The sequence below is a fragment of the Callionymus lyra genome, chromosome 11, assembly GCF_982586985.1.
Source record: "Callionymus lyra chromosome 11, fCalLyr1.hap1.1, whole genome shotgun sequence".
NCBI lineage: Eukaryota > Metazoa > Chordata > Actinopteri > Syngnathiformes > Callionymidae > Callionymus > Callionymus lyra.
The window spans coordinates 23,043,400-23,065,312 of NC_141828.1; the positions used below are offsets into that span (position 1 = coordinate 23,043,400).

General features: G+C 38.3%; 3 protein-coding genes across 5 annotated transcripts; 2 read left to right on the forward strand and 1 right to left on the reverse strand.

Annotated features, from left to right (window-relative positions):
* Positions 1-265: 265 nt before the first annotated feature.
* On the forward strand, positions 266-8,872 carry dis3 (DIS3 exosome endoribonuclease and 3'-5' exoribonuclease). The gene is made up of 21 exons (XM_087802645.1): positions 266-578; positions 643-800; positions 1,673-1,869; positions 1,937-2,010; positions 2,147-2,314; positions 2,863-3,024; positions 3,161-3,274; positions 3,337-3,474; positions 3,538-3,684; positions 4,428-4,544; positions 4,610-4,711; positions 5,106-5,170; positions 5,737-5,821; positions 5,902-6,029; positions 6,197-6,283; positions 6,369-6,525; positions 7,529-7,743; positions 7,809-7,977; positions 8,061-8,219; positions 8,294-8,416; positions 8,580-8,872. The coding sequence occupies exons 1-21, from the start codon at positions 357-359 to the stop codon at positions 8,646-8,648; spliced, it is 2,856 nt and encodes a 951-aa protein (XP_087658771.1). The 5' UTR covers positions 266-356; the 3' UTR covers positions 8,649-8,872.
* Positions 8,873-8,930: 58 nt separating this feature from the next.
* bora (bora aurora kinase A activator) lies at positions 8,931-15,815 on the reverse strand. 3 transcript variants are annotated; one of them, XM_087802649.1, is made up of 13 exons: positions 15,736-15,815; positions 15,404-15,557; positions 14,100-14,209; positions 13,478-13,523; positions 13,324-13,402; positions 13,201-13,245; positions 13,071-13,127; positions 11,913-12,187; positions 11,671-11,827; positions 11,120-11,607; positions 10,295-10,435; positions 9,781-9,857; positions 8,931-9,726 (listed from the first exon to the last, which is right to left on the reverse strand). In XM_087802649.1, exons 2-12 carry the CDS (start codon positions 15,551-15,553, stop codon positions 9,828-9,830), a joined length of 1,578 nt encoding a protein of 525 aa, XP_087658775.1. In that variant the 5' UTR covers positions 15,554-15,557; positions 15,736-15,815; the 3' UTR covers positions 8,931-9,726; positions 9,781-9,827. The 3 variants fall into 3 exon arrangements, with proteins under 3 accessions (XP_087658775.1, XP_087658773.1, XP_087658774.1); XM_087802647.1 differs by having other exon boundaries at positions 8,931-9,857; XM_087802648.1 differs by having other exon boundaries at positions 8,931-10,435; positions 15,404-15,573; positions 15,736-15,797.
* A 133-nt stretch (positions 15,816-15,948) lies between these two features.
* Positions 15,949-17,964, forward strand: mzt1 (mitotic spindle organizing protein 1). The gene is made up of 3 exons (XM_087802842.1): positions 15,949-16,013; positions 16,897-17,042; positions 17,443-17,964. Exons 1-3 carry the CDS (start codon positions 15,962-15,964, stop codon positions 17,464-17,466), a joined length of 222 nt encoding a protein of 73 aa, XP_087658968.1. The 5' UTR covers positions 15,949-15,961; the 3' UTR covers positions 17,467-17,964.
* The last annotated feature ends 3,949 nt before the right edge of the window (positions 17,965-21,913 follow it).

A 21,913-nucleotide genomic window follows, 5' to 3' on the forward strand; every position in this document is an offset into this window, starting at 1 on the left:
AGAGCCCTGTCGTTACTTCCGCTTTAAACTTCCTTGACTTTTCGTCATAGAACCTGAGATGGCCAACTAAAGACTAACGCAAGTCTGTTACATTATGAAGTAAATAAAAAGGCGAGGTAGACAGTAAAATTTAGTAATTTACCAAAATATGCTTTATAATATTTTAATATTGTATACAATCTAGCCATATACAGAAATATATTTGTAATTCACCAGCTTGTTTTATTTTGTTGGAACTCTGGGAACGTTTTCGTCGGCCAGCGCATACCCGTGCACATCGTGGTTGCCATCGGACGGCAACGCACAAAAAAAAAACAATCGTGTATTTTTAAAGTGTAAATCAAATAATCGCAACAATGTTGAAATCCAAAACCTTCGTCAAGAAGACTCGGTCTGGTGGGGTGATGAAAATCGTGCGGGAGCATTATTTGAGAGACGATATATGGTGTGGAAGTGAAGTTTGCAGTGAGTGTCAACAAGAGACTCCAACAGTGTTGCTGAAAGATGCGATTATCGAGAGCAACTTGTGTTCTTTCCCGCATTATCTCGTCCCTGACACCAACGTAGTTCTGCATCAGGTACGTACTTCTACAATCTACGAAAAGAGTCTAAAACTTGATGGTGTTCCATTGTGTTCTTCAGATTGACATCCTGGAAGATCCAGTTCTCCAAAATGTGATCATTCTGCAGACTGTACTGCAGGAGGTACGACATCGCAGTGGTCCTGTTTACAGGCGTCTAAAGGACATTATTCACGAGAAAGAGAAACACTTCTATACTTTTACCAATGAACACCACAGGTACAAACACGATCTTGTTTTTATTTCTGTATTTCCTGTCAGAGGTTGAAACAGAGACTCAGCCTCATCTTTGAGTGTCACTACATGTTCAGAGAAACAATGTAACCTTTCTTAATGTCATTTTTTAAGGCTGATGTCATATAGCGTCAAAAAACTTAATCTTAGAAAATGTTGACTTATATCTAATTTAATTATTAATCCCTCTAAAATTCTACTTTTATTTTTTTTAGATATATTTGTCAGAGTAGCCCATATGCACTAGAAGAGATATGAGGTAGTCATTGATTATAACTTGGGATAGCTTTTGATTTATAGCGTCACAAATCTGGCATCTTCGATAATGACATATTGGCAACAGGGCCAAAATATGATGTTTAAATCATACAATCATCAATGGATTAATTCTTAATAGATAGAAACACCAAGACCCGCCTCCTGTTGCTTCTATATTTAATGTATGTTGCATAGTGCCTTCTTTGATTGAATAGATTTACGCAAAAGAGGACCTAAGCATTAAATCAAATAAATGTAGATCATTGAGTGGGTAAATTTGAGAAATGTCAACTGTGACACATGGCAGCTCTGTCCTTATTGTCCGACAGCTTTACCACATTCATGCCTTCCTCTTCGTTATAACCATCTTGGTCCAAAATGTCCACTGTTTCTCCTTTCTGTGTAAACAAAGCATTTGATTTTGCTCTCAAACGACTCTCCTGAATATACCAGTTAACGTGTAGCAAAAATGCTTCAGAATTGTTCGAAGTCAGTGTGTTCTCCTTTCCATGGCATCTATTTATTCTGATACAGATCACTTAAGCTGCCGTCGCCACTCGGATTCCATTTTCTTATCTGCTTATCTGTTTGTTTTTCAGGGACACGTATATTGAGCGTGAGCCGGGAGAGAGCGCGAATGATCGGAACGACAGAGCAATACGTGTGGCGACCAAGTGGTACAGTCAGCACCTCAAGGCCTCTGATTCTAGCGAAGATGGACTCAAGGTGGTGCTGTTGACCAATGATCAAGGGAACAAGGAGAAGGCAGAAAGTGATGGATTGATGGTTTATAAATGTCAGCGTTTTTCTTTAACTTGAGCATTCAATGGTTGTATTTGTATTAAGACTTTTTCACAAATTAGGTGAGGAGTACATTAAAAGTCTCATTGCCAACCCTGAGCTGGTGGATCGTCTTGCCTTGTCCAACGATGAAAAGGTAAACGGGTGCATGACTTCTTACTGTTTACATTGCTTTGATGACATTCTCTTATGTCCAGATGTGAAGCAAACACATTTTCTTACCCCTGCTGTTGCTCATTCATTCATGAAATGTTGCTTCTTGTTTGTTCTAGAGTGATATAACCAGCAGTAAGCTGCTCTTTCCAGAGCATCTACCCCTCTCCAAGGTCCAGGCGGGCATCAAGAACGGATCTTTTCTCCAGGGCACCTTCCGGGCCAGTCGGGACAATTATTTGGAAGCAACAGTTTTTGTTCAGGAGGAGGGAAAAGAGAGTACCGAGGTATTTGCTAGCATCCTTGCCTTTTAAATTAGCTTTTATATACATATATGGTCAATGATTATAGTATAAACTATATTTGTTTTGAACTTACGGTGGTGTTTTGGAACCAGTCAGAGTTTGTGGTTCACATGCCCTGCTTCCAACTTCTTCTGGTCCCCGTTTATTTCAAAGCTATTCAATAAATAACGAAATGTGACGTCATAAAAACATCATACAATCAAAATAATGAAATAAATCCATGGAAAAGAACACATAACATCTGTTGTTCAACAAATGTTCATTCAATGTTGTTTTGTGTGTCGTTGGTGGATGAATCTCTGGTGCATTTTTGTTCTTCTTTTCTCACAGTAACCTAAACAATAAAATAATAACTTAAGTAAAATTGTTGTAGAAGGGCTATTCTACTGTTGTGATGTTTAGAAAGCCATTTTCAAGGTGATTTAGGAAACTAGTGCTGTGGCTTTTCTCGTAGTTAACGCAGATTAACTAATTTTTTTGTGAATGTATTATGTTTATTTACAGTCTTTTTTTTGCATGTGTCAATCAAGGTTCTTATTCAAGGTCTTGAGAACCTGAACCGAGCTGTGTATCAAGACGTCGTGGCTGTAAAGCTTCTGCCCAAAAGTCAGTGGTTGGCGCCCTCTTCAGTTGTACTGCAAGATGTGGGAAAAGCAAAAGATGAAAATATTGAAGAGGAGGAGGAAGAGGTGGTGAGTTAAATGCATTTATCTTGCCATTAATGAGTGGATCAACTTTAGAAGAAGGCGACTTTCAGAAGCCCTCTTATCCAGTTTATTTGACGTGTTGTTTAAATCTGCGTTTAATAATGGCTCGTTTGCATCACAGCTTGGTGCTCCAACTGCTGACATGGCCAGGAAACCCACTGGCCAAGTAGTCGGCATCATCAAAAGAAACTGGAGGCCGTTCTGTGGTATGCTCAACGTCTCGCAAATTAAAGAGGTAAGTTGACTCCAGATACTATTTTTAACTCCAGATCCCTAATATCTGTATTCTATATTCAGTCGACACGTCACCTCTTCACGCCGGCAGACCGAAGAATCCCTCGCATCAGGATCGAAACCCGCCAGGCGGCCACTCTGATAGGCCAAAGGATCATGGTGGCGATTGATGGCTGGCCTAAACATTCCAGATATCCAAATGTAGGTGTTAGAAACCATTATTCTGGTCACATGTCCTGACCGCAATCTTTGTTGGTCCACAAGGGTCACTTTGTAAGGAGTCTTGGTACAGCCGGGGACAAGGACACCGAGCAGGAAGTCCTGCTGCTGGAGCATGACGTTCCACACCAGGCATTCTCTCAGACTGTGCTCAGTTTTCTACCCAAGATGCCATGGAGCATCACACCAGAGGTATTCCCACTCCCTTGATGTTGTTACTACAGTGGCTGGGAAGTGCAAACAAATGTACAGACGTTCTAAATTAATTAACAAAGTCTTTTCAACTAATGTGAAAACCCAGCTTTCCTGACTCACATGTTTTAAATGTTCCTCTCCAAGATGCAGGAAGTCCCTCATCGTGACCATGTTTTTAAGTTATTATTTTATAAAGTTCTTCCCCGTCTGAAATTTGGGGCGAACAAGAGGTTACAAGAGTGAAGTCCATTATAACGTAATAATGGCTTCACTCCTCCTCCAGCCAGCTGGAATCTGCATTTTGTTTATACAACGGCCTATCACAGCAGAGTGGGCGTGGTTATGATAAACAATATTTCACCTCCAGAAAAGCTTTACTTTAGCTTAAAAAAAATTCTAATGTTAATACTTCAATGAAAAGATAGTTTGGTACAAACAGACACATACTGATGATACAATAGAGTCTAACATCTATTTAAGACGCACTTAAATCAACACAATAGTTACACTTTGGGAAACATGTTAACAAAACAAATTGAAAAACATTTGTTTTGCTCTTCCTTGACTCTGTAAGTAACCAATCAAAAAAAATTTTCAACAACCTTTTTTGTTTTCAGACTGGCTTAAACATTGACATTTTTTTCTCAGTTTCTCTTGTTTAGACATCAGAAACTAACGTGTCTCATCAGTCACTTTAAATTTGGTTGTGATCCAGGTTCCACCATGTTTGTTTTGAACAGGACATGTCGAAAAGAGAGGACTTGAGAGCGCTGACTGTGTGCAGCGTTGATCCTCCAGGATGTACTGACATCGACGATGCCTTACACTGCAGAGAGTTGGCTAACGGAAACATTGAGGTCCATATTTGTTCAAATCAAACTTGATTCATCTCGTCTGTAAATTTGTAAATATACTGTTACAGGTTGGAGTTCACATTGCTGATGTCAGTCACTTCATCAGACCTGGAAACGCCATGGACCAAGAGGCAGCCAACAGAGGGACAACCGTGTACCTTTGTGGAAAAGTAAGAACTAGATTGACCTGAATTTATTGACGGACTTGAACGATTTATAGAAATGTATAAAATCGTTCTTAGATATGTAGCTTTTTCATATCTCTAAAATAAGATGCACATTGCATTACCCCTTGTGTTATCTCAGGGTCAAGGTGACCCAAAGGCCCAAAAACAAATGTGTTTGTGGTATCCCTTGTGTTCACTCCACTGCATACGTATTTCTGGAAGCCAGGGAGGTCATTCACCTTTAACCAGAGACAACACAAGGGTTAAATAAGTGTAAACTAAATAAACCTTTTTGATAATAATAATTTGGCCACACACTCACATTAGAGCACATTCAATTTTAAATGTCACTCTTGAAAATGAATAACAAATGTATTTACCTCCTTATTCTCACCAGAGGATCGACATGGTACCAGAACTGCTCAGCTCTAATCTGTGTTCTCTCCGCTCAGAAGTCGAAAGGTAAACTCTTTTCTTGGGTGGAATTACAACATAAACTTAGAAAGTAAATGTAACAGCAACACTTGACAAACAACAGAAGATCTCTCATAAAAATCCGAAATAAAAAACAGCATAACATAGTGTTTTTTAAAGTGAACCAGAATAAGGATCATCATTATTATAATTTAACGCTTTCTTGTTTTGCTAATCTTATACCTTGTAGCTTGCTCACTCATCCATTTAAAACCACATTTAGTCCGTCCTGCATATATCGTGATGTGTATTAACACATTGTTGATGATACACATCCCTAATTATTGCTGTTCAATTGATTATTACTGTTTAAGAGGTGTGTTTTTCTTAAATGGTATTTTCTCTGAAATAATATAATTATGTGACTCTTGACTTTAACTGGTGCAAATAAAGGTTGGGGACCTTTGACCCCTGACCTGTCTCTGTCAGGAAGTGAATTTCTGTTTGTTTCTGTCCACATAATTAAATGATATTGTTGTTCATCTGTTTTAAAGTTCTGTAATTAAACAACATTTAGCAAACAATATATTTCTTTTTTATGTTTTTCAAACAAGGCTGGCTTTTTCCTGCATCTGGGAAATCAATGACAAGGCAGAAATACAGAAGACACGCTTCACCAAAAGTGTCATTAACTCCAAGGTAAAAAAAAGTTCAGCGCACTAAAGTTTTATGTATCCACTGTAGCAATTGGTTTGACGAGAAATGTCTTCACTGTTTAGGCGTCGCTCACCTATGCTGAAGCTCAGATGCGAATTGACGACACGACCATGAATGATGACATCACCAAGAGCCTGCGAGGACTCAACAAACTCGCCAAAATCCTTAAGAAGCGAAGGATAGAGAAGGGGTGAGGAGTTGTTGAAACTTGCTCTGGTTTACTGACGTCCTTCAGCTCTTCTCTCTTATTTCAGTGTTTGATGATGTAATATTGTCATGTATCACTTCTAGTTGACATACTAATCTAGTATTTAGACGACTCAATTTTCTCTAATTCTGGGTGTTGCTTCCTAAAAGGGCCTTGACGCTGTCATCCGTGGAGGTCCGTTTCCACATCGACAGTGAGACTCATGACCCCATTGACCTCCAGACCAAAGAACTTATGTGAGTCTTCTTGGTGTATTTGAGGCGTGAAAGACAGCTTTGAAAATAAGCAGTTTTTTATCAGAAGTTTTTTGTTTTTTTAAAGGGAGACAAACTCCATGGTGGAGGAGTTCATGTTGCTGGCCAACATTTCTGTGGCTCAGAAGATCTACGATGAATTCTCAGAGTGTGCCTTGTTGAGGAAACATCCTGCGCCGCCACCGTCCAACTACGATATCCTTATCAGGGCGGCCAAGTCCAAGGTGAGCAGAAGACGCCGCGTTAATTACAAACTGGATTCCATTCATGAAGCCTGAGCAGGAAAAACGCGTGTGTAAAACGCCAACAGCAATATTAAGTAACTCCGATCTTTTTGAAGCAACTCTCAAAATCTACACCTGTTCCAGAGCAGAAAACTACATTTTTTTTGTAACCACTTGATTTTAATTCATATTGTGCTTTGTTAAGTGAAAAAATATATGAACGCACTTGATTTGAACATCAGATTTATTATATAAATTTACAATTGGCAGGTTTAAGATCCAGATTATATTATTGTAATTTAATTTAGTAATTTATTTGTTTCTCAAATAATAATATTAAAAAAACAAGACTATAGACTCATAATATGCACAAAAAAACAAACAATATTTAAACAAACTTTGAGTATATTTCCTGACAGAGGTTTCCTCAATAATGCGAGGTGATATTTAGTGTTTATTTGCCTCCAGTTTTGTCTCAAATGTTTATCTGTCTATCTACAGATTCAAGATTAACTGGGAAAGTGAGTTTCATATAGAATATTTGCTCCTGAACCAGCTGTGTCATTTTTTGCTAAATGTCCAAAGGAAGATCACCGGTCATGACTGGTCAAACTTCCAAAAGGGTCTTTTTCTACAGCCGTTGGTCTGTTAGGATCTATTTAACTCGTCTGTATATGTCTATGATGTCTGATAGGATAGTTTTGTTAGGACGATTAACAGCATCTGTCACATCCCTGCACTTTGACTGTCGAACTCCACAACTCACAGGCGGAAATAAAAACTTTTTTTTTTACTCCACTACACTTTACCCAAAGGCGTTCATGGATCTGGAGTTTGCTTTTCATAGCGGAGACCTTAATGTGAAAATCTGTGCAGGGATTAACTTCATTGATTCATGAACGAAACCCACTCTCTGTAAACAAACAAGGCACATAATGTGGTTCTTACTTTCAGAGCTATTCATCTCTTACTTACGTAAGAAGTGACAACTTTCTCTGTTCAGGACGTGGAGATCCACACGGACTCTGCGAAGGCTCTGGCGGATTCCCTGGACGTGGCCACCGTCGAAGGCTTTTCTTACTTTAACACGCTGCTGCGAATCCTGGCGACTCGCTGCATGATGCAGGCCGTGTACTTCTGCTCCGGCATGGACAGCGACTTTCACCATTACGGTCTCGCGTCTCCCATCTACACACACTTCACATCCCCCATCAGAAGGTGAGGAGAAACAGAAAGACTCGTCTCGGGTAACAAGACCGGTCACTAAAGGGTTTCGCCCGCAGGTACGCCGATATCATCGTTCACCGTCTGCTGGCCGTCGCCATCGGTGCCGACGTCACATACCCAGATCTGATGGACAAACACAAGCAGTCGGCGCTGTCCAACAACCTCAACTACAGACACAAGATGTCGCAGTACGCACAAAGAGCTTCAGTCGCCTTCCACACACAGGTTGTGATCATTTTTGGATGATTATATTTAGTACATAAAACATTTGTTTTCACTGACAAAATGTTTCTTTTACGTTCTTGTAGCTCTTCTTCAAAAGTCGTGGCATCCTAAACGAGGAGGGGTATATTCTGTTTGTGCGCAAGAACGCCATCATTGTCCTCATCCCAAAGTTCGGTCTGGAAGGAACCGTGTTCTTCGACAGTAAAGATAAGAAAGCAGCCAATTTGGTTTTCGACGAAGAGGTATCAGCATTTTTTATTCTCATTCTGTGTTTTTTTTTTGCGATCGGAATTTAAATCTTTCTTCTTAAATTCAGGGTCCCACTCTGAAGGTGGAGCAGCACACTTTCCGGATATTCGACAGAGTGAAGGTCACCATCAGTCTGGACGACTCCAACGTCCAGCACCAGAAGATCCGCATGTCTCTGATAGAACCAATAGTAAGACCGATTTAAGGAAATTGATTGGTCAAAATATTGTACTTTAGTGACCAAATTACACAGAATCCATTAAGAAATGGACTGTTTTGATAAGTAATAACATCTTACTGTTGTATTAGTTGAAGTATTTTATTTAAATATGGTTCATTTTATTTCCTGCTAGATTCCTGGTGTGAGTGTTCCAGTCCCAGATGTGGAGCCACAAGCCAAGAAGCCCAAACTAGATCGCTGAACCACCTGATGCTCTTCAAGGAGATGATTACGAAGTTGTTAGTGGAGCAGAGAGTACAAAATGGACATTACATTTTTTTTTAAACAATTTAAACGTGTTTGTTGGTTTCTTTTTCTTTTAAATATACTTTAAATTATGCATATGTTTAGTATTTCTTGGCAAATCAGGGATGTCTTATTCCAGAGATGAATTGACCTTGTTGTTGGTCAAGGTGACCCGGAGGCCTGAAAACAAATGTGTTTGTGGCATCCCTTGTGTTGTCTCTAGGTCAAGGTACACTACCTCCGTGGCTTCCATAAATACTTGCTGTGGTGGAGGTAGTTCACCTTGACCAAGAGGAAACACAAGCGATACCGCGAATACGCTTTTGTTTTCGGACCATCGGGTCACCCTGACCCAGAGATAATAGGAAGGTTAAAAACCCATTTTGCCTTTAGTTTCGATATTAAGAACAATTTCTACTCTCCATTTAAAATAAAATATTGAACTAAAATCCAACTCATTGATGATGGTTGGTTGTTCAAAGTAGAATATACATATTTTTCTAATATAAAACTTAGGTCTTCTATACACTTTCTTTCACAGATGTTTTTTTCCGCTAAATTAAACACTTTACAGAAAATGATTAATTTGACATCAAAATAATTTCCGATTTATGTATCTACAATATAATCAATTCATGAAGATATGTTTTTCTTATATGTGCCAACGTACCCCAATCATTTCCAGTAGCTACCAAAACAAATTGAATATAGAGATTTAGGAATGTTAATGTAAATATACACAAATGCACCCTTAAAAGTGAAGAAATCCTTAATTTATTTTCACAGTCATCCAGCACAATTAGAACTATAAAAATATTCACAAATGGCTCCATCAGTATTCAAGTCATATATGGTTGGATTCAGTGACGCAAACTGGAATAAACAGCCATCAGTCAAAAAACATTCACCTGAATTTCAACAAATTAAAAAAAATAAAGTCCTTAAAAATGCCACAATTTCATAAAAACTCTGAATCAAGTCTATGTAACCATCAAATGTAAACGTTAGCTGTGCAACCTCCACTTTACAAACCACTCGCTCTGGCTCCTTTACATCATCCACCCTGACATCTCTGATGTGAAAAACACACAATAACAGTTGTGATGAAAGGGATCCTCCCTCCAGATTTAGTTGGTTAGAAGATTCCATGTTGAGGATAAAAAGGCTGAAATGGAAGAAAAAAAACATGTTTATTAAATCAGAAATATTCAGAATATCTACTCCTATAAACTGATGTTAAACATTTTACAAGGAAACATTTAATTCAAGGAAGGATATTTCTTCTGCATCAATATAACTTCTTGACAGAAGCCAAAAAACCTTTGATATACATCTTATGTTCTATATAAAGTTGTTTTTTTTAAATCCTGCTTTTCTTGATAAACGGTCATAAAAAATGTATTAGTTTAAATATTTTAATTTTTTTTATCAAACATGTACAATTATAAACTGATCTTTCTCTACAAACTAATCTACTAAACATACCTTTGTGAACCATATTAGGGTAACCGGTAACATAAGAAAATGATGATGCTGTCATGTGTCGCTAGGCTCTAATGGTTTACCGACTTCCTACCTCGTATGCAAGTGTGTGAGTGGTACCTTTATTTTTGAATGTCTGCTATATTGGAGGCTTTCTTCTGTGTGAATTGACGTGAATGACACTTTAATTTGGCTGTCGCCGTTTAAACCATCGAAAACTCCGGTTGTCCCTGCTGAGGTTGTGTTGTAGCCACTGTCCACCTGCAGACACACAATTTCAAGTTATGAGACTACAAATGCACTCGGATCATTTTCAGAGCATTTGATCATTCAACCCAACTCTCCTGAGTCACTCACGCGTTTTAAAAGTCTTCCTCTTCAAGATGCAGTAAGTCTCGTATCGTGACCATGTTTTGAAGTTATTACTTTATAAAGTTCTCACCTGACTGAAATCTTAGCGAACGAGAGGTTACAAGAGCAGACTCCATTATGACGTAATAATGGCTTCTCTCCTCCTGCAGCCAGCTGTAATCACGCCCAGCTTTGTTTCTACGAGTCAGTTTGTTTCAAGAATGAATTGAGATGGATTCATTCTGGGTTTTTTTTGTTATTTTCCAACAAATAAACATGCATGTTTACATTTAAGCATCTCTTTAATTGATCTTGATCTTATAAACAAAGCGGGATGTAAAGAATATTGACTGTAAGAGTGAAGACATTATTACATCATAAAGGACTCCACTCTTGTAACCTCTCGTTCGACGAGACTTCAGACAAGGGAGTTTATGAAGTAATAACATTAAAACATTGTCATGATGAGGAACTTACTGCATCTTGGAGAGAAAGACTAACATTTAAAGGTAATAATTCAGGAGAGAATTTGGTATTTGTCAGTAGTTGCCCTTTAAAATGACTAACTCTTGACTAAAGGTCAGGTACACATACCTGCATGCTGGAATCATTGCGACTGCTGCTTCCCTCCACGGACGACATCCGCGAGTTCTCCACAGCAGATACGTTGCCCATGATGGAGGAGGTCATCTGTCCACATGCGGCCACTTCATCCTCCTCCTCCAACCTCATGGCCATCTTGGCCGTCAATACCTCAGATTTAATGACAAAAGCAGAGTCGGTGGAAAGTGTGTCCGGCGTCAGAGGTGCCGGTGGATCCAGGTCCATGGATGCACGTGAAGGGAGATCCACGTCTTGACAATCCTGGATCTTTGGGTTCAAGATTGAAGCGATGAGGGGCGGTGAGGCCCAGCAGCCCAGTTTGGTTCTGGCCTTGGATCGGGAACTGTGTGCGAGCTTGAGAGGGGAGCAGCTACGGATGGGAGAGCAACCCTCCACATATGGGTTCTCGGTGCAGGGGTGGACATCCATGTCCAGAGGAACGCCGAGTGGAGTCAGTCTGCTCTGGTGCCGTCTCTCGCCTGCAAAGACATGTCTTTGATTATTGAATAATGCTACTAAAATGGTCAGATATGAGGACCCACCTGAACCTTTGGGTGTTTGTAATGCCTTTGAAAAAATTGGTGACAGAGTAGGAGAGACAAATCCTGCTGGAGAGGAGCGGTCTGGGAATAGAGGACTGTTGCCGAGGCTGCAGTCCCTGAAACGGCCATGACTGATCGGACTAGATGAGAACTGACCCTGGGAAAAACATTTTTTTTTACAATCTGCACACCGTTTTGTTTTTCTTCTGATATAATTTTCAATGTAGCGATTAAACACTCACCGTGGAAGGAGTAGGAGCGAGAGCACGACAAGACAAGGGGGAGGAGAAGTTGGAAGAGACAGCATCTCCTTCAAGACTTTTCACCTCCTTTGCACCCATTTGGCACGACCGATGTCTCTCCTGGCTCGGCTGACCGTGCTCTGGACTGGGCGGGTCGGAGCAGTCGGAGCCGCTGTAGCTTCTTTGACCATCGAGAAAGAGTTTTCTTCTTAAGGAGGATGAGCTCAGGCTCTCCTGCACAGCATCACATGGCTCTTCGATTCGGTAATAATCACCTGAGGAGAGAAAAAGTCACAAGATGTTAATGAAACAGATTATTCAATTTTAAGGTAGGGAATATTCACACTTTCAGGTTAGGAATCTGACTTACAATTTAATTAAACAAAGAATATGAATCAGATCTGGTTTAAAGTCACACATTTTACTTGTATACAAGTGAGAAGGAACAGTTTAAATGTCTGAATCCTTTCTGAAGCACAGAGCTGTTAGTTCGCCGTTATATCTGTTGTCTTAGTTTCACACGACGTTCATTTTCTTACTCCAAAGGTTTCCATCAAACACAAACGAGTTATTATCCTCAAGGTCAGAGGTAGCGTTCAATCCTTCAGAGACCAGTTCCTGGCACTAATCCTCAAAATCATTTAATAGAATTATAAGGTAAGGTAAGGTAAGGTAAAACTTTATTGATCCTCAGGAGGTCTCCTTCGGGAAATTGTTTTTTTCCATTGGCCAGCAATTTTTCATAAACAATACAAAGTAATAAATAAAAATAAAATAAGAAGAACATAAAGACAAAGAACAAGATGACACAATCTAAGTTAAGACTAACATGGAACAGAACATCCAGATACTCTCAATCCACTCCTGCCCCCGAACTCAGAATTGTACAATTTAATAGCCCGAGGGATGAATGAGTCCCTGAGTCTATTTGTTTTGCACCTGGGTAGGAGCATTCGTGCACTCATTCTGCTTCTCTGCTCACTGATAATGATATAATATGTGATTAAGTAAATATGAAACATTCATATCCTGACTACAGTATACAAAAAAAAGATGCACATGGAACCAAGCAGCGCCTCGGCACGGGATAAGACCCAAATGCTTCACAAAGGTAGATTGACCCGCTTTAATTAAGTATCAAAAGGGTGTAATACTTACCAAGCAGTTTCTCCAGGTCAAATGCTAGAGGCAATGACAGAGTGGTCTGACACGCAACTGGAATTAAACACAGGTGTTGATTAAGCAGGTAGTTTAAAACATAACATTTTTTAAAGATAAAATCACAAACCTGAATGTTTTTCGGGCTCCGTAGAAGTCGAGGAAGTCAAAGGGCCTTAATGAAAAAAGTGAAAATATGGATAAATGCGTGTTGCTTATGGCAGAAGAAAAGATGTCTCATTAACCCTCTTACTTTTTTTCCACAATGGTGCAACCATACGGGGATTTGGAGGCGCCCATGGTGAAGGTACAATAATTCCTTTGGTAAAAAACTACAACAACAATAATCCCATTTAATTCCAACACTTTCTAGAAGTTTTTCGATTTATTTTCTTGAGTATCGTCACCTGTTGAATGGCGTCTTGACGCTTTTCCTCAATATCAGAATCAGCCCTTGAAAAGTAGAAGAGAAGCATGCATATAAATCTTAAATCACTTCATCACCCTGTGACCTCCAGCTGTCTAAGAATCAGTCTTCTCTTGGTTGTGGATCTTTCTCTACCACCTGATGTACAATGGGTAGTAACCCTAAAGCAAAGGTTGTGACCCCAACCTGGATAAAGACAAATATTTTTACCCTGTTAACTATACAAATTAGTAGTTATCCTGCCTACTGGGGAACTTTAAATGTATATTTAAAGAAAACCACTAAAAGGTACAAGTTGGTTTATAATAAATTCTGCAACATGTGCATGAGGATTGAAATTACAGTATTCAAAGGTCCACCAATAAACAATATCTGAAAAATTAAAATATTTTTATATATAAAAAAAAAGAAAAACTAAATGCAAGTAAATACAGTATAAAAAATATTTTAAAAAAAACAAAAATCAATGCTAAAGATGAAATCATGTTTAAATTGAATCAAAAGTAAATCATTTTCAGCATGTAAAACATCTAGTGACGTTCATGATTTGAATCAAAATGTGAAACGTGAGTAAATATTTCATGACACGTAAACTCTAGTACCTTGTTTGGCTGAGGTAAAGTGACTGTTGATGGATTTCTTCCGGGTCAATGTCAACTGGGAGTAGACTGGCCAGTTCATCAATGGACCAATTGAGCTTGGCCTCTTCAATCTAAAAAAAAGAAAGAAAAACAATCCATGGAACTTAAACATTCATAAATCGGACTATAATACCCTAAATTTGATTCTTCAGTGAGACAAGTCATCTGGTTGTGTATGATGCCCGAGCACTGTGCATAGACAGTAGACAATGGGAGCTCTCGCAAAGTTTTTTCAATGTGTAGAATGTTAGCTTTATAGCTTCTGCTTCAAAACAAGCTTAAAATATGAATTTATATATTTATTTCTTGGAACAGTTTCTCGTGTCGAGGCTTCAATACAAGACTGACATTACAGACCAACAGCATGGAGGTATTTGGATGTTTTTAAGGTGTCTTTTTGGACGAACCCAAGTGGGTTCTGCCTGCAACTCCACAGATAAACTAATTACTCCGAAAATAACTAAATTAACTGTCACTTTAAGCCAAACGAGATCAGCAACATTCTAAATTATTGTGACTTTTTTTCCCCGCCAAAATCAACTGGTCATATGTCATGTAGTCAATGTTCACAGCTATAGTTCTTTGTTTAGCCACACGATAATGTTTATTTATTCTGCTTGTTTGTGTTGGCATGGGGACGGTTTGTCCCAGGAGACCAGTGAGGAAAGTTATGTATCTGGATCCATTGTGAAAAGCACAGAAATAAAAAATATGATCCCTTTGTCTGATTCTTGAGTGTTTACACAAGTGTGAGTGTACATATCTAGATTTTGTTTTTTAATTGTTATTCAATTAGTTGATATTACTAATAGCAGATAATAATTGACAACGTCAAAATATGCTTATAATACAATTACAATGCTAGGACTTTCTATGAATTTAACAATTTTATTGTTAGTTTACGCTATGATTTTTAAGGCTTTTTTAAAATAAAAGAAACTCTTTAGAACTCATGAAATCTTGGCTTCACCAACTATATTTGCACATCTAGGGGAAAAGGCGGTCCTTTTAATGGCTATTGTGAAATACAGGCATACATGTATATATAAGACAACAATATTATTGACTATTTACTAGTACCTTTTTGTCACTTAACTTTTAAATTAAAGCAAGATACCACACAATACACAATGATGCATCTTTAGGAACCATGTTAAGACAGTAATCATAATTTTCTTTAAGACTACCTGGCACAGAGGCTGAAACATTGTAAGTATTTTAAAGGAAACAAACAAACTCGGGTGTTATGAGCGTCAGAAACTTACAGGTTTACATGGCTTCGAGGTGAAGAGTGAAGGACTGGGCACCACAGGTTCTCGCAGATGGCGGTAGTCATTTGGACTTTCAAATGGATTTCGAAAAAGAGGTCGTCCTGGGGTTTCTGGATTAAACTGCAGCTCCACTTTGTCCCCCATCAATCTGATCCAAACATATACTTCCGTAAATAACGACAGAACAGAAACACTCGTACATTAGTTTGCTGCGCCCATTAGCTTCATGTTTGCATAACACTTCTGTTATGTGCATTTAAACTTCTAAATCTATTTTGAACAAAACAAAGATGCGTTTAACACATGCCCAGATAGTTGATACTTACATGAGTGATAGTCAACCGCTCTACGACAAACTAAAAGAAAACAAACGAAGCTGGAAAGAGAGAGATCGCTTCAAACGTTCATTTCAACTTGGCCTCCCGTAGATCACCGACCAATAGCAACCTCGCAGGTCTTCCTCGTCCAATAGGAGCTCTCTCTGTGCGTCACTTCCGGCTTCCTGTCGTGAGCTAATTTGAGTTCGGCTAACAGGCTAGGCTAGCTCAAACCATGGCGAGTGCACCGACCGCTAACCTAAACGCAGTCCGGGAGACGATGGACGGTAAATAAAATACTTACTAAGGTTAAAATTTAAGGTTAAAATTTACATTGACCTGCCTTCAAGAAACCGTCGAAACTAGAGGTCTAAACTTGGAATATAATGCATGTAGAAATCAACGCTTTGACAGCTAATGATGAATAATAATTCATGTTTATATGCTCCTGGAAATGCAAAACACATTGAAATTATACTAGTAATATTAGTATAATATATATATTATTCTATCTATTATTAATCTAATAATATAGATCAAGCAGAATAAACCAAATGATTAAACTAAGCAAAATGATTAACACCCTGTCCTTTGCACCAGGACACCAGAGATACGTTCTACTCACTCTTAACAAACACAAACATAGATAATGCAAATAAAATAAATTGTAAAATGAAACGGGCGAGACAAACGGATTGGTGCAAATTGTGTTCTCGGAAATTATGAATATTGAGTCAACACAAATTAAGATTATAACGTAAATGCATCATTGGAAATAGTTATAATTATCACATTGAAGAGTTCGTCACACATACGGAATAATCACTGTTTATTATTACTCAAATTAATTTTAATTGAACTGAACTTAATTTGAATTTTAATGTGAAACTTTTGTATATTTTATTTAACATTAAAGCATTTTTTTTCTCCTGTCTGAATCTACCTCAATCACCCCCTTGTTGCAATAAAAATGTAATTATATTTATTCATCCCTGTGATTGAATGTTGAATCTTTTCTTTTTTTTCTATATTTATAGCGAGACATGTATTAAAATCAGTTCAATTCTTTTTATTCTGTTGTAGCTTTTGTGTGTGCCTATATTTTAGTACAAGTTGACGGAAAATGCTCATTGAAGAATTAAATAATAAAGTTGTTATTGTTTATTCTAGTGCTACTGGAGATCTCCAGGTTGCTGAACACTGGTTTGGACATGGAGTCCCTGTCTATCTGTGTGAGGTTGTGCGAGCAGGGAATCAACCCAGAGGCTCTATCTTCAGTCATCAAAGAGCTGAGGAAAGCATCAGAATCTCTTAAGGTATGACAGTATTGGCCCCCAAAAAAGTATATATAGAATCTGTCACGCCAATTCAGAGACAAATTAATGATCAAACTAACTGTTTACTGAACTACCTGAACACAACATAGGTCAACAGAGTCCCTCCTTTCTATTTTAGTCTAAAATAAAACTGGGGTATTTGCAAAAAATGAGAGTACTTGTATTATAATCAAATAAACTTTCTGACGGCTGAAGTGTAAGCTTTTTTCATAAGCATAAGAGGCTCTGTGGTTCTCATTGAAAGTGATTTTTGTGTGCAAGAACAACTTTTAAATCAAAACATAAGAGATGTTGCTAATAAAGGGTTTGCTCTTGGTGAGGCTACAGGTAATAATATCAATAAAAGTCATTTAATTTTTTACTTTACCTTCTTTTTCAGGCCTCTGAAAACTCCACAAACTGACCGTAAAACTTTTTCAAGTTTCTGCATCTGCTGGAAGGTTCGACTCCAAGGTTCTTTGCAACCTTTGCAACGATGAAATCAAAAGACTGTCGATCTGCATGTATGCATTTACCCTATCGGGATTTTTCACATCGGTGACATGAGCTGCACTTTCGAGTTAAAAAAAAAAAGACGTTCAGATACAAGTATAATTTTTTTAAGTCTGTTCCGCAATTTATTTCCCATACCTTTATGTCCAGAGTACAACATTACAGCAATCATCCATGGGGTGGCGCTGTTGAGTTTGTTTAAATAAAAGCACTTGTGGGAAAATGTCAAACGTCCGAGTAATATAAACTCGATGACCTGTTTTTGTTTTTGTTTCAAACGCACTTTAACTCAGTCTTTTAGTATTTTCTGATGATTTTCTGCCATAATTAGTATTTACGGTTGTATATTGAACATTTTTTTTACAGTGTGCTTCATCTTAATAATGATAATAAAGACAGTTATTTTTCAGCATGGCATACTGTTTGTTACACAATGATCATCTCAAAGTCTTTGTTTTAGAAAAGGCAGAATGTGATCTTGGTCTGGTCTCAGGACAGGTGTCTCATTTGTAAATGACCAGCTCAGCATATTAAATGTCTCTATGGCATCGTTTCATATGTTCTGATCAATCTTTACAAATTAGTAACCATGTAAGGCAGGGGGTCATAATGTATTGGCTAATTGCTATGGACACTGCATCATGCATCCAAGCAGCCGCTCTACTGTTGTTATTGGCTGCATGTCTGTGAGAGACGCTCGTTCATCTTTTCTAGAGCTAAAGTGCTGATGGGACAGAAGATTCCTCCACAGGCCAATATAAAGGGCCACAGTCGACTCTTCGTATCACTGCGTGTGTGTGAGTTGAGGTGGTTCTCCTCAGATGTCTACAAACGAGTGGCCCCGGAGGCGCCTGACAGTAACGCCTCAACCCTCACAGGCACACCACGGAGCGAGGGTTGATGATGTCAGCACTTCTGTCTTCTGGTGCTTTGACTTGACTGACAGGGCCAGAGTCTAAATCTCTCCGCCGCCGCTTTGATCTCCTAACGCAACCATCGCTCTGTTCCTCGGCACCAGCATCGTGTCAGTCAAGTACAAGAGGTATATATGTATGCACATGTGGCGCTCGTCTGCATAACCCAAACAACCTCTGCGGGGGCTCACCTGAGATGGAGGGAGACCTACATCGAGAACCTCTCACAAAGGCTTGATTGGCTGGGGTGGGCGTGGGACTAGGGATGCATTCTTTGTGTTTGATGTGTCTGAAGGGTTTCTGCTGCTCCGAACCAGCCACTTTGATCTCTATAAAACAAAATATTCCCAAATCCCTCAGTCCTGAGTGAGAGATTAGCGTCCGGATATACATAAACATCTAAGAGGTGTTCAACTAGGGCACTGGTCAGGTCACATGACTACACCAACTTATCTGCATCCAAACTTCTAAAGGTGTTTATGTTTGTACGTCTGATAATTATCTCGGCCCCGGGATGATTTTTCTGATAAATAAGGGCTTCTCATTTAAAAGTGTATCAGTAATGGCCCCGCTGTGTGGAATGGATAGTGCGATAATAATTAGACTGATTAGCCGCGTGTTATGTATGAGGTGAGACATGTTATTGATGTTCACAACCTTAAATTATGGACACATTCGCTTTGGATAAACAGCCTCTGTGTTTGTTTGCTTTGTAGGAGAACTTGGAAAAAAGGTCAGTAGTTAATTATATCGCCCTTCTTTAGTATCTGTATCTTCAATACATGCTATTTTGCTTGTTTTATATACATGCAAACCACCATATATTATGAAGCCACAACCTAAATAAGATAACATTTTTATTTTATTGTGTATTATAATAAATCAAAATTAAATGAAAAAAAAAGTAAAACACCAACAATCCTCAAAATTAAATGACCAAAATCCCCTGCTTGGTTCTAAGTTGTTGATGGATAGATGGATGGATGCATGCATGGATAGATGAACTTTATTAATACTTCTGGAGATCCCCATTGGGAAATTGTTTAAATTTAAAATATATTTAAACTGCTCTGACTGATGGTCAATGACTCAATAGGAAGGTAGGTATAAAACGCTTGGCCCCAAGGGCCACATCTGGCAGTCCAAGTCTTTTTAAACGGTCCACCAGATTGTTCAGAGAATATTCCTGTTCATGTTGACAGGGTGACAAATAAAGATGTGAATTAGGGATTCACTCATCTGATCCCGGTATCGGTTATGAGTCCGATCCTGACTCTCAAAGTTAGATCGGTGAAAAAAGGTTTGGTCTAAGCAATGTATCTGATCGCTGAGGTCATGTGCCAGCATCTGTCAAACAGCAACTAATAAAAGAAGAGTCTACAATGTGTAGGGGTGTGAGAAAATATCAATACAGCGATATATCACAATATATATCATTTTTTTTGTCTTCAAATCATATTTAATTGTTTACCATAGTAGTTCAATGGTTTACAGTTTTTAAAAATAAAAATGCCAATTAACATGCAAATATTCACAACTTTTGTTTATATTTCTGTTTTGTGTGTTGTGAGATCCCGGCGATGATTGAGGACGAGAGGATACAGTCGACTCGAACAGCTTTTAAAGCTGATGTTTAGGCATATTTTGGTTTTAAAACAAATGAAAGCAGTTACGACTTGGTCAAGAGTCATGTGGTCTGTAAATTCTGCAACACCAGAGTCAAGTATTTGACAATACTACCTATATATCCTTGTTCCTACAGTGTTTCAATGTCTCATTGTTGTCCCTGTATCGTGATACGTATCGTATTGCCAATACACACACCCTTAGTGTGAATGTGTGCCTATGTTTCGAGGGTTGAAATAACACCACTACTGACTTAATTAAGCATCTAAACTATCGTCAAAAAATAAGAAGGAATTTGAAGTTACCTTATTTATTTTTTTATTCTGTACTGCCACCACAAAACAGTCCTATGTTGTGTCAATAAAAGATTCTTATTCAGATGAAACAGCTATCATTGCCCGTTTTATTTATAAATCTGTATTCTAAGAAAGTATACATTTTTTTGATCTGGATTTTTCTGTCACTAAAAGAGCTTGACAATTATTTGCACCATGTTCCTTTCTCCATAATACATTGTTACACTTTGACTGTCTTTCCTTTTTGTTGGTTAAGTTTATTTATTTATATATTTTCTTCTGTATTTTCAAATATAAGGACCAATACGTTCTAAAACTCCTAGTAAACAACAACTTTGGAACTACATGTAGTCATTTTTGCTGTTTATTACAAGCTTGGCCAGTGTTATCTCACAGTGATGGAAGTAAGTTAATATTATAAACTGCTATTGGATCGATATCGGTCGATTCCCAGAGTCCAGGTATCAGTATCAGGTCCATAAAAGTCGGATCAGTGCATCCCTAACGTGAATGTTAAAGATAAGATTAGGGTTGTCAACAATCAAACAGGAACTCACAATAAGAGTAAAAGTGAATCAATTTAATGTTTGAAAAATGAAGACAAACACAGAAATATTGACGATAGAATGAACCTTCAAGAATTAAAAGAAAATAATCAAACTCAGACTTTCGGTTTCAGAAACGCTTTAATATCGTTTACAGAAGTTAAACGTCCTTTCCAGATGTAACCAGAACGTAAACATGAACCTGAAAAATCCTCATGACAGGATTAAAACGAGAGCCTCTCATCCTCTCACTCTTATTAAACATCAGCGTCGATCTTTGGCTCGCTCTTTCATGTCCTAGTCTGAGTGGTGTGACTCTTCCAACACTTGAGGAGTTGTGTGACCTTGTCAGGACTCCTTCAATAACCCACCTTGATTAAAGACACATTTTCAACATCTAATATAACACTATTCAGGTGCCACTTAAATTCATGGTGAGGGAATTGGATCATAAACTCTTTAAGGGCTCGTTAACAATCATTAGACAGGATAATAGCGCGGCAATCAAAAATCCTGTGCACAACTTCTAAAGACTTCCAGTGACTTTGTTGTTTTTGGACAATTTCCAAACTGATTAAAGTGGAATTGATTGATTTACAGTTGTAATTAGCCTTCCTCTGCATAGATGCATAATAATCGCAGATTAACGTGCTTGTTTTAAGGTATTAATTGGTTTCATTAACAAAAGCAGTTAATTGAATAACAATTAACAAAGCTGGCGATGGCATGACAAGCTCCCTTGTGTTTTCTCTGCCATGGTAATGAAACCACCTTTTTATCAGATTGGAATTTTGTGTGTTGGACTATGTAATGACTTATATGATATCAGGCTCATTAGTTTATTCAAGCTGCTCGGTGAGGCGCGATGTCGCTATCCAACACTTTGTGTTTAACAGGTAGCAGCCATATGCTGCGTTAATCAGACACTGAATCACATTTGTGTGTTAAATTGTCCTCTAATAAAAGCATGTAGTAAC